We start from the raw sequence: 14,747 nt of genomic DNA, 5'->3' as shown, positions 1-14,747 counted from the left end.
ACAATTAGTGAGTATATATACGTATGTTTGTAGGATAATGTACTATTAGTGAGTATATATAAGTATGTTCGTTGGATAATGTACTATTAGTTAGTATATATAAATATGATTGCTGGATAATGTACTATGAGGGAGTATATATAAGTATGATTGCTGGATAATGTACTATTAGTGAGTATATATAAGTATGTTTGTTGGATAATGTACTATTAGTGAGTATATATAAGTATGATTGCTGGATAATGTACTATTAGTGAGTATATATAAGTATGCTTGTTGAATAATGTAATATTAGAGATTATATACAATTAGTGAGTATATATACGTATGTTTGTAGGATAATGTACTATTAGTGAGTATATATAAGTATGTTTGTTGGATAATGTACTATTAGTGAGTATATATAAGTATGTTTGTTGGATAATGTACTATTAGTGAGTATATATAAGTATGTTTGTTAGATAATGTACTATTAGTGAGTATATATATATATATGTATGTTTGTTGGATAATGTACTATTAGTTAGTATATATAAGTATGATTGCTGGATAATGTACTATTAGTGAGTATATATAAGTATGCTTGTTGAATAATGTAATATTAGAGATTATATACAATTAGTGAGTATATATACGTATGTTTGTAGGATAATGTACTATTAGTGAGTATATATAAGTATGTTCGTTGGATAATGTACTATTAGTTAGTATATATAAGTATGATTGCTGGATAATGTACTATGAGGGAGTATATATAAGTATGATTGCTGGATAATGTACTATGAGGGAGTATATATAAGTATGATTGTTAGATAATGTACTATTAGTGAGTATATATATATATATATATATATGTATGTTTGTTGGATAATGTACTATTAGTGAGTATATATAAGTATGATTGCTGGATAATGTACTATTAGTGAGTATATATAAGTATGCTTGTTGAATAATGTAATATTAGAGATTATATACAATTAGTGAGTATATATACGTATGTTTGTAGGATAATGTACTATTAGTGAGTATATATAAGTATGTTCGTTGGATAATGTACTATTAGTTAGTATATATAAATATGATTGCTGGATAATGTACTATGAGGGAGTATATATAAGTATGATTGCTGGATAATGTACTATTAGTGAGTATATATAAGTATGATTGCTGGATAATGTACTATTAGTGAGTATATATAAGTATGATTGCTGGATAATGTACTATTAGTGAGTATATATATATATATGTATGTTTGTTGGATAATGTACTATTAGTGAGTATATATAAGTATGATTGCTGGATAATGTACTATTAGTGAGTATATATAAGTATGCTTGTTGAATAATGTAATATTAGAGATTATATACAATTAGTGAGTATATATACGTATGTTTGTAGGATAATGTACTATTAGTGAGTATATATAAGTATGTTCGTTGGATAATGTACTATTAGTTAGTATATATAAGTATGATTGCTGGATAATGTACTATGAGGGAGTATATATAAGTATGATTGCTGGATAATGTACTATGAGGGAGTATATATAAGTATGATTGCTGGATAATGTACTATGAGTGAGTATATATAAGTATGATTGTTAGATAATGTACTATTAGTGAGTATATATAAGTATGATTGCTGGATAATGTACTATTAGTGAGTATATATAAGTATGATTGCTGGATAATGTACTATTAGTGAGTATATATAAGTATGTTTGTTGGATAATGTACTATTAGTGAGTATATATAAGTATGTTTGTTGGATAATGTACTATTAGTGAGTATATATAAGTATGTTTGTTGGATAATGTACTATTAGTGAGTATATATAAGTATGTTTGTTAGATAATGTACTATTAGTGAGTATATATATATATATGTATGTTTGTTGGATAATGTACTATTAGTTAGTATATATAAGTATGATTGCTGGATAATGTACTATTAGTGAGTATATATAAGTATGCTTGTTGAATAATGTAATATTAGAGATTATATACAATTAGTGAGTATATATACGTATGTTTGTAGGATAATGTACTATTAGTGAGTATATATAAGTATATTCGTTGGATAATGTACTATTAGTTAGTATATATAAGTATGATTGCTGGATAATGTACTATGAGGGAGTATATATAAGTATGATTGCTGGATAATGTACTATGAGTGAGTATATATAAGTATGATTGTTAGATAATGTACTATTAGTGAGTATATATAAGTATGATTGCTGGATAATGTACTATTAGTGAGTATATATATATATATGTATGTTTGTTGGATAATGTACTATTAGTGAGTATATATAAGTATGATTGCTGGATAATGTACTATTAGTGAGTATATATAAGTATGCTTGTTGAATAATGTAATATTAGAGATTATATACAATTAGTGAGTATATATACGTATGTTTGTAGGATAATGTACTATTAGTGAGTATATATAAGTATGTTTGTTGGATAATGTACTATTAGTGAGTATATATAAGTATGTTTGTTGGATAATGTACTATTAGTGAGTATATATAAGTATGTTTGTTGGATAATGTACTATTAGTGAGTATATATAAGTATGTTTGTTAGATAATGTACTATTAGTGAGTATATATATATATATGTATGTTTGTTGGATAATGTACTATTAGTTAGTATATATAAGTATGATTGCTGGATAATGTACTATTAGTGAGTATATATAAGTATGCTTGTTGAATAATGTAATATTAGAGATTATATACAATTAGTGAGTATATATACGTATGTTTGTAGGATAATGTACTATTAGTGAGTATATATAAGTATGTTCGTTGGATAATGTACTATTAGTTAGTATATATAAGTATGATTGCTGGATAATGTACTATGAGGGAGTATATATAAGTATGATTGCTGGATAATGTACTATGAGGGAGTATATATAAGTATGATTGTTAGATAATGTACTATTAGTGAGTATATATATATATATATATATGTATGTTTGTTGGATAATGTACTATTAGTGAGTATATATAAGTATGATTGCTGGATAATGTACTATTAGTGAGTATATATAAGTATGCTTGTTGAATAATGTAATATTAGAGATTATATACAATTAGTGAGTATATATACGTATGTTTGTAGGATAATGTACTATTAGTGAGTATATATAAGTATGTTCGTTGGATAATGTACTATTAGTTAGTATATATAAATATGATTGCTGGATAATGTACTATGAGGGAGTATATATAAGTATGATTGCTGGATAATGTACTATTAGTGAGTATATATAAGTATGTTTGTTGGATAATGTACTATTAGTGAGTATATATAAGTATGATTGCTGGATAATGTACTATTAGTGAGTATATATAAGTATGCTTGTTGAATAATGTAATATTAGAGATTATATACAATTAGTGAGTATATATACGTATGTTTGTAGGATAATGTACTATTAGTGAGTATATATAAGTATGTTTGTTGGATAATGTACTATTAGTGAGTATATATAAGTATGTTTGTTGGATAATGTACTATTAGTGAGTATATATAAGTATGTTTGTTAGATAATGTACTATTAGTGAGTATATATATATATATGTATGTTTGTTGGATAATGTACTATTAGTTAGTATATATAAGTATGATTGCTGGATAATGTACTATTAGTGAGTATATATAAGTATGCTTGTTGAATAATGTAATATTAGAGATTATATACAATTAGTGAGTATATATACGTATGTTTGTAGGATAATGTACTATTAGTGAGTATATATAAGTATGTTTGTTGGATAATGTACTATTAGTGAGTATATATAAGTATGTTTGTTGGATAATGTACTATTAGTGAGTATATATAAGTATGTTTGTTAGATAATGTACTATTAGTGAGTATATATATATATATGTATGTTTGTTGGATAATGTACTATTAGTTAGTATATATAAGTATGATTGCTGGATAATGTACTATTAGTGAGTATATATAAGTATGCTTGTTGAATAATGTAATATTAGAGATTATATACAATTAGTGAGTATATATACGTATGTTTGTAGGATAATGTACTATTAGTGAGTATATATAAGTATGTTCGTTGGATAATGTACTATTAGTTAGTATATATAAGTATGATTGCTGGATAATGTACTATGAGGGAGTATATATAAGTATGATTGCTGGATAATGTACTATGAGGGAGTATATATAAGTATGATTGTTAGATAATGTACTATTAGTGAGTATATATATATATATATATATATATGTATGTTTGTTGGATAATGTACTATTAGTGAGTATATATAAGTATGATTGCTGGATAATGTACTATTAGTGAGTATATATAAGTATGCTTGTTGAATAATGTAATATTAGAGATTATATACAATTAGTGAGTATATATACGTATGTTTGTAGGATAATGTACTATTAGTGAGTATATATAAGTATGTTCGTTGGATAATGTACTATTAGTTAGTATATATAAATATGATTGCTGGATAATGTACTATGAGGGAGTATATATAAGTATGATTGCTGGATAATGTACTATTAGTGAGTATATATAAGTATGATTGCTGGATAATGTACTATTAGTGAGTATATATAAGTATGATTGCTGGATAATGTACTATTAGTGAGTATATATATATATATGTATGTTTGTTGGATAATGTACTATTAGTGAGTATATATAAGTATGATTGCTGGATAATGTACTATTAGTGAGTATATATAAGTATGCTTGTTGAATAATGTAATATTAGAGATTATATACAATTAGTGAGTATATATACGTATGTTTGTAGGATAATGTACTATTAGTGAGTATATATAAGTATGTTCGTTGGATAATGTACTATTAGTTAGTATATATAAGTATGATTGCTGGATAATGTACTATGAGGGAGTATATATAAGTATGATTGCTGGATAATGTACTATGAGGGAGTATATATAAGTATGATTGCTGGATAATGTACTATGAGTGAGTATATATAAGTATGATTGTTAGATAATGTACTATTAGTGAGTATATATAAGTATGATTGCTGGATAATGTACTATTAGTGAGTATATATAAGTATGATTGCTGGATAATGTACTATTAGTGAGTATATATAAGTATGTTTGTTGGATAATGTACTATTAGTGAGTATATATAAGTATGTTTGTTGGATAATGTACTATTAGTGAGTATATATAAGTATGTTTGTTGGATAATGTACTATTAGTGAGTATATATAAGTATGTTTGTTAGATAATGTACTATTAGTGAGTATATATATATATATGTATGTTTGTTGGATAATGTACTATTAGTTAGTATATATAAGTATGATTGCTGGATAATGTACTATTAGTGAGTATATATAAGTATGCTTGTTGAATAATGTAATATTAGAGATTATATACAATTAGTGAGTATATATACGTATGTTTGTAGGATAATGTACTATTAGTGAGTATATATAAGTATATTCGTTGGATAATGTACTATTAGTTAGTATATATAAGTATGATTGCTGGATAATGTACTATGAGGGAGTATATATAAGTATGATTGCTGGATAATGTACTATGAGTGAGTATATATAAGTATGATTGTTAGATAATGTACTATTAGTGAGTATATATAAGTATGATTGCTGGATAATGTACTATTAGTGAGTATATATATATATATGTATGTTTGTTGGATAATGTACTATTAGTGAGTATATATAAGTATGATTGCTGGATAATGTACTATTAGTGAGTATATATAAGTATGCTTGTTGAATAATGTAATATTAGAGATTATATACAATTAGTGAGTATATATACGTATGTTTGTAGGATAATGTACTATTAGTGAGTATATATAAGTATGTTTGTTGGATAATGTACTATTAGTGAGTATATATAAGTATGTTTGTTGGATAATGTACTATTAGTGAGTATATATAAGTATGTTTGTTGGATAATGTACTATTAGTGAGTATATATAAGTATGTTTGTTAGATAATGTACTATTAGTGAGTATATATATATATATGTATGTTTGTTGGATAATGTACTATTAGTTAGTATATATAAGTATGATTGCTGGATAATGTACTATTAGTGAGTATATATAAGTATGCTTGTTGAATAATGTAATATTAGAGATTATATACAATTAGTGAGTATATATACGTATGTTTGTAGGATAATGTACTATTAGTGAGTATATATAAGTATGTTCGTTGGATAATGTACTATTAGTTAGTATATATAAGTATGATTGCTGGATAATGTACTATGAGGGAGTATATATAAGTATGATTGCTGGATAATGTACTATGAGGGAGTATATATAAGTATGATTGTTAGATAATGTACTATTAGTGAGTATATATATATATATATATATGTATGTTTGTTGGATAATGTACTATTAGTGAGTATATATAAGTATGATTGCTGGATAATGTACTATTAGTGAGTATATATAAGTATGCTTGTTGAATAATGTAATATTAGAGATTATATACAATTAGTGAGTATATATACGTATGTTTGTAGGATAATGTACTATTAGTGAGTATATATAAGTATGTTCGTTGGATAATGTACTATTAGTTAGTATATATAAATATGATTGCTGGATAATGTACTATGAGGGAGTATATATAAGTATGATTGCTGGATAATGTACTATTAGTGAGTATATATAAGTATGTTTGTTGGATAATGTACTATTAGTGAGTATATATAAGTATGATTGCTGGATAATGTACTATTAGTGAGTATATATAAGTATGCTTGTTGAATAATGTAATATTAGAGATTATATACAATTAGTGAGTATATATACGTATGTTTGTAGGATAATGTACTATTAGTGAGTATATATAAGTATGTTTGTTGGATAATGTACTATTAGTGAGTATATATAAGTATGTTTGTTGGATAATGTACTATTAGTGAGTATATATAAGTATGTTTGTTAGATAATGTACTATTAGTGAGTATATATATATATATGTATGTTTGTTGGATAATGTACTATTAGTTAGTATATATAAGTATGATTGCTGGATAATGTACTATTAGTGAGTATATATAAGTATGCTTGTTGAATAATGTAATATTAGAGATTATATACAATTAGTGAGTATATATACGTATGTTTGTAGGATAATGTACTATTAGTGAGTATATATAAGTATGTTCGTTGGATAATGTACTATTAGTTAGTATATATAAGTATGATTGCTGGATAATGTACTATGAGGGAGTATATATAAGTATGATTGCTGGATAATGTACTATGAGGGAGTATATATAAGTATGATTGTTAGATAATGTACTATTAGTGAGTATATATATATATATATATATATGTATGTTTGTTGGATAATGTACTATTAGTGAGTATATATAAGTATGATTGCTGGATAATGTACTATTAGTGAGTATATATAAGTATGCTTGTTGAATAATGTAATATTAGAGATTATATACAATTAGTGAGTATATATACGTATGTTTGTAGGATAATGTACTATTAGTGAGTATATATAAGTATGTTCGTTGGATAATGTACTATTAGTTAGTATATATAAATATGATTGCTGGATAATGTACTATGAGGGAGTATATATAAGTATGATTGCTGGATAATGTACTATTAGTGAGTATATATAAGTATGATTGCTGGATAATGTACTATTAGTGAGTATATATAAGTATGATTGCTGGATAATGTACTATTAGTGAGTATATATATATATATGTATGTTTGTTGGATAATGTACTATTAGTGAGTATATATAAGTATGATTGCTGGATAATGTACTATTAGTGAGTATATATAAGTATGCTTGTTGAATAATGTAATATTAGAGATTATATACAATTAGTGAGTATATATACGTATGTTTGTAGGATAATGTACTATTAGTGAGTATATATAAGTATGTTCGTTGGATAATGTACTATTAGTTAGTATATATAAGTATGATTGCTGGATAATGTACTATGAGGGAGTATATATAAGTATGATTGCTGGATAATGTACTATGAGGGAGTATATATAAGTATGATTGCTGGATAATGTACTATGAGTGAGTATATATAAGTATGATTGTTAGATAATGTACTATTAGTGAGTATATATAAGTATGATTGCTGGATAATGTACTATTAGTGAGTATATATAAGTATGATTGCTGGATAATGTACTATTAGTGAGTATATATAAGTATGTTTGTTGGATAATGTACTATTAGTGAGTATATATAAGTATGTTTGTTGGATAATGTACTATTAGTGAGTATATATAAGTATGTTTGTTGGATAATGTACTATTAGTGAGTATATATAAGTATGTTTGTTAGATAATGTACTATTAGTGAGTATATATATATATATGTATGTTTGTTGGATAATGTACTATTAGTTAGTATATATAAGTATGATTGCTGGATAATGTACTATTAGTGAGTATATATAAGTATGCTTGTTGAATAATGTAATATTAGAGATTATATACAATTAGTGAGTATATATACGTATGTTTGTAGGATAATGTACTATTAGTGAGTATATATAAGTATATTCGTTGGATAATGTACTATTAGTTAGTATATATAAGTATGATTGCTGGATAATGTACTATGAGGGAGTATATATAAGTATGATTGCTGGATAATGTACTATGAGTGAGTATATATAAGTATGATTGTTAGATAATGTACTATTAGTGAGTATATATAAGTATGATTGCTGGATAATGTACTATTAGTGAGTATATATATATATATGTATGTTTGTTGGATAATGTACTATTAGTGAGTATATATAAGTATGATTGCTGGATAATGTACTATTAGTGAGTATATATAAGTATGCTTGTTGAATAATGTAATATTAGAGATTATATACAATTAGTGAGTATATATACGTATGTTTGTAGGATAATGTACTATTAGTGAGTATATATAAGTATGTTTGTTGGATAATGTACTATTAGTGAGTATATATAAGTATGTTTGTTGGATAATGTACTATTAGTGAGTATATATAAGTATGTTTGTTAGATAATGTACTATTAGTGAGTATATATATATATATGTATGTTTGTTGGATAATGTACTATTAGTTAGTATATATAAGTATGATTGCTGGATAATGTACTATTAGTGAGTATATATAAGTATGCTTGTTGAATAATGTAATATTAGAGATTATATACAATTAGTGAGTATATATACGTATGTTTGTAGGATAATGTACTATTAGTGAGTATATATAAGTATGTTCGTTGGATAATGTACTATTAGTTAGTATATATAAGTATGATTGCTGGATAATGTACTATGAGGGAGTATATATAAGTATGATTGCTGGATAATGTACTATGAGGGAGTATATATAAGTATGATTGTTAGATAATGTACTATTAGTGAGTATATATATATATATATATATATGTATGTTTGTTGGATAATGTACTATTAGTGAGTATATATAAGTATGATTGCTGGATAATGTACTATTAGTGAGTATATATAAGTATGCTTGTTGAATAATGTAATATTAGAGATTATATACAATTAGTGAGTATATATACGTATGTTTGTAGGATAATGTACTATTAGTGAGTATATATAAGTATGTTCGTTGGATAATGTACTATTAGTTAGTATATATAAATATGATTGCTGGATAATGTACTATGAGGGAGTATATATAAGTATGATTGCTGGATAATGTACTATTAGTGAGTATATATAAGTATGATTGCTGGATAATGTACTATTAGTGAGTATATATAAGTATGATTGCTGGATAATGTACTATTAGTGAGTATATATATATATATGTATGTTTGTTGGATAATGTACTATTAGTGAGTATATATAAGTATGATTGCTGGATAATGTACTATTAGTGAGTATATATAAGTATGCTTGTTGAATAATGTAATATTAGAGATTATATACAATTAGTGAGTATATATACGTATGTTTGTAGGATAATGTACTATTAGTGAGTATATATAAGTATGTTCGTTGGATAATGTACTATTAGTTAGTATATATAAGTATGATTGCTGGATAATGTACTATGAGGGAGTATATATAAGTATGATTGCTGGATAATGTACTATGAGGGAGTATATATAAGTATGATTGCTGGATAATGTACTATGAGTGAGTATATATAAGTATGATTGTTAGATAATGTACTATTAGTGAGTATATATAAGTATGATTGCTGGATAATGTACTATTAGTGAGTATATATAAGTATGATTGCTGGATAATGTACTATTAGTGAGTATATATAAGTATGTTTGTTGGATAATGTACTATTAGTGAGTATATATAAGTATGTTTGTTGGATAATGTACTATTAGTGAGTATATATAAGTATGTTTGTTGGATAATGTACTATTAGTGAGTATATATAAGTATGTTTGTTAGATAATGTACTATTAGTGAGTATATATATATATATGTATGTTTGTTGGATAATGTACTATTAGTTAGTATATATAAGTATGATTGCTGGATAATGTACTATTAGTGAGTATATATAAGTATGCTTGTTGAATAATGTAATATTAGAGATTATATACAATTAGTGAGTATATATACGTATGTTTGTAGGATAATGTACTATTAGTGAGTATATATAAGTATATTCGTTGGATAATGTACTATTAGTTAGTATATATAAGTATGATTGCTGGATAATGTACTATGAGGGAGTATATATAAGTATGATTGCTGGATAATGTACTATGAGGGAGTATATATAAGTATGATTGTTAGATAATGTACTATTAGTGAGTATATATATATATATATATGTATGTTTGTTGGATAATGTACTATTAGTGAGTATATATAAGTATGATTGCTGGATAATGTACTATTAGTGAGTATATATAAGTATGCTTGTTGAATAATGTAATATTAGAGATTATATACAATTAGTGAGTATATATACGTATGTTTGTAGGATAATGTACTATTAGTGAGTATATATAAGTATGTTCGTTGGATAATGTACTATTAGTTAGTATATATAAATATGATTGCTGGATAATGTACTATGAGGGAGTATATATAAGTATGATTGCTGGATAATGTACTATTAGTGAGTATATATAAGTATGATTGCTGGATAATGTACTATTAGTGAGTATATATAAGTATGATTGCTGGATAATGTACTATTAGTGAGTATATATATATATATGTATGTTTGTTGGATAATGTACTATTAGTGAGTATATATAAGTATGATTGCTGGATAATGTACTATTAGTGAGTATATATAAGTATGCTTGTTGAATAATGTAATATTAGAGATTATATACAATTAGTGAGTATATATACGTATGTTTGTAGGATAATGTACTATTAGTGAGTATATATAAGTATGTTCGTTGGATAATGTACTATTAGTTAGTATATATAAGTATGATTGCTGGATAATGTACTATGAGGGAGTATATATAAGTATGATTGCTGGATAATGTACTATGAGGGAGTATATATAAGTATGATTGCTGGATAATGTACTATGAGTGAGTATATATAAGTATGATTGTTAGATAATGTACTATTAGTGAGTATATATAAGTATGATTGCTGGATAATGTACTATTAGTGAGTATATATAAGTATGATTGCTGGATAATGTACTATTAGTGAGTATATATAAGTATGTTTGTTGGATAATGTACTATTAGTGAGTATATATAAGTATGTTTGTTGGATAATGTACTATTAGTGAGTATATATAAGTATGTTTGTTGGATAATGTACTATTAGTGAGTATATATAAGTATGTTTGTTAGATAATGTACTATTAGTGAGTATATATATATATATGTATGTTTGTTGGATAATGTACTATTAGTTAGTATATATAAGTATGATTGCTGGATAATGTACTATTAGTGAGTATATATAAGTATGCTTGTTGAATAATGTAATATTAGAGATTATATACAATTAGTGAGTATATATACGTATGTTTGTAGGATAATGTACTATTAGTGAGTATATATAAGTATGTTCGTTGGATAATGTACTATTAGTTAGTATATATAAGTATGATTGCTGGATAATGTACTATGAGGGAGTATATATAAGTATGATTGCTGGATAATGTACTATGAGGGAGTATATATAAGTATGATTGTTAGATAATGTACTATTAGTGAGTATATATATATATATATGTATGTTTGTTGGATAATGTACTATTAGTGAGTATATATAAGTATGATTGCTGGATAATGTACTATTAGTGAGTATATATAAGTATGCTTGTTGAATAATGTAATATTAGAGATTATATACAATTAGTGAGTATATATACGTATGTTTGTAGGATAATGTACTATTAGTGAGTATATATAAGTATGTTCGTTGGATAATGTACTATTAGTTAGTATATATAAATATGATTGCTGGATAATGTACTATGAGGGAGTATATATAAGTATGATTGCTGGATAATGTACTATTAGTGAGTATATATAAGTATGATTGCTGGATAATGTACTATTAGTGAGTATATATAAGTATGATTGCTGGATAATGTACTATTAGTGAGTATATATAAGTATGTTTGTTGGATAATGTACTATAAGTGAGTATATATAAGTATGATTGCTGGATAATGTACTATTAGTGAGTATATATAAGTATGATTGCTGGATAATGTACTATTAGTAAGTATATATAAGTATGATTGCTGGATAATGTACTATTAGTGAGTATATATAAGTATGATTGCTGGATAATGTACTATTAGGGAGTATATATAAGTATGTTTGTTGTATATATACGTTGACCCGTGGTTACCGTGTCGACGCCGGCCAGCAGCAGCTCGGTCACGTTGCTATAGACTGTTTTCATGGGAAGTCCGGTCCGGGACAGGAAGTACGTCAGGTATCGGCCCTCCACCTTCTCCCCGCGGGACACTTTCTCCGCCTCCGCCGCCATCCGCTGGTCGATGTGGCCCTTGGCTGAAGGCGAATGACAGAAAAGCAAACTTAGAAGGAGACAATATCCACAAAAATATCTTAAAACGTGTCTGTGAACGTCTCGGTCGAGGTTCAAGTGTCGAACTGTAAAATGATCCAATTTAAGCTATAGATTTATGATAGTCTACTTATACCGTAAGTTCATTCAACATAAAGTATTTAAATGCAAAAAGGTGACAACATATATTTAATAAGGTAATTTAGTTGGGTGCATTTGTCGCTTCAGTATTTTTCAACTTCATTTGACGTGACAGAAAATCCGGCATCGCTTGTAATTTGTGTTTAAACACTTGGCACAGAATCACTCGCCACTTTCGCGGATTACGTTTAAATTTAGCGCGCCGTTTACGAGGCCGATAAAATGTAATCTGCCTTCGTCTGATCCGGTTTGGGCCGGCGCTCGCTCGCGTTCGATTTTTGGATAAAGGCTTTTAAGCGGAACGGAAAAGCAAAACCCGGTTGCCGCGTCCAAAAACCGCCGGCGAGAAACGATGTGAAATGGTTGCGTAAGACGAGGCAACAGTGCAGTACGGCGAAAAGTACTTCAAGTGCTAGAATGAAAATACTGCAAACACCCGACAGCAGAGACATACCGTATTTGCCGTACTATAACTCGCACCGGAGTATAAGTCGCACCAGTCAAAAAATGCATAATAGAGAAGAAAAAAACATATATAAGTCGCACTGGAGTATAAGTTTATAAGTGTAAATATAAGTATAAGTTGCCAAAACTATGAAAAAAGGTACGACTTATAGTCCGGAAAATACGGTATCTCACATTGACGACGCTTGAGCTAACTCTAACTCTGGACCAGGACAGCGCCACCTACTGACTCTAACTCTGGACCAGGACAGCGCCACCTACTGACTCTAACTCTGGACCAGGACAGCGCCACCTACTGACTCTAACTCTGGACCAGGACAGCGCCACCTACTGACTCTAACTCTGGACCAGGACAGCGCCACCTACTGACTCTAACTCTGGACCGGGACAGCGCCACCTACTGACTCTAACTCTGGACCAGGACAGCGCCACCTACTGACTCTAACTCTGGACCGGGACAGCGCCACCTACTGACTCTAACTCTGGACCAGGACAGCGCCACCTACTGACTCTAACTCTGGACCAGGACAGCGCCACCTACTGACTCTAACTCTGGACCAGGACAGCGCCACCTACTGACTCTAACTCTGGACCAGGACAGCGCCACCTACTGACTCTAACTCTGGACCAGGACAGCGCCACCTACTGACTCTAACTCTGGACCAGGGCTTTCTGGGCTTCTTTTCGCTGGTTGTGACGCTTCGACCAATCGGTGTGAAGTATTTGTGTGAACCGCCCTGTTTCTTCCAGATTGATAAATGCGAGGTTAATCAATTATTGTGATTATTCAGGTCACAATATAATCGTAAGAAGCACAAAATAATAATCGTGACTATTTTAGAAGCAAAATGAAGTGTTTTCTGTTCAATATATGGTCCAAAAATAGACCTAAAAGTAAAGAACTTTTTTTTATCTGGATGTTTTTGTCACGTTTGACTTTATTTAGTCTCTCAGAACGTTCAGTTTGGTAAAGCCTGTCACAAACTTGAGGAACAGTCACGGGAATGAAAGAAAATGAAAGATTAAGAGGTGGTTTGGTCTCAATAATCATGAATAATCGTTAAATTGTGATGTTTTTTCTCACAATAATCGGAACACTAAC

At 27.5% G+C, this 14,747-nt stretch overlaps 1 protein-coding gene across 1 annotated transcript in view; it reads right to left on the bottom strand.

Annotated features, from left to right (window-relative positions):
• Positions 1-14,747, bottom strand: part of cyp27b1 (cytochrome P450, family 27, subfamily B, polypeptide 1) — a 40,919-nt gene that overhangs the window by 19,747 nt on the left and 6,425 nt on the right. Inside the window, exon 5 of the mRNA XM_072451592.1 lies at positions 12,860-13,023. Within this exon, the coding sequence (XP_072307693.1) occupies positions 12,860-13,023 (164 nt within the window). The remainder of the gene's footprint in view (positions 1-12,859; positions 13,024-14,747) is intronic.

This window comes from Eucyclogobius newberryi, unplaced genomic scaffold (assembly GCF_026437365.1).
Source record: "Eucyclogobius newberryi isolate DKJ021-1_F unplaced genomic scaffold, fEucNew1.0.hap1 SCAF_19, whole genome shotgun sequence".
NCBI lineage: Eukaryota > Metazoa > Chordata > Actinopteri > Gobiiformes > Gobiidae > Eucyclogobius > Eucyclogobius newberryi.
The sequence above is the reverse complement of the archived record's forward strand: the minus strand, read 5'-3'. Positions and strand labels throughout refer to the sequence as shown.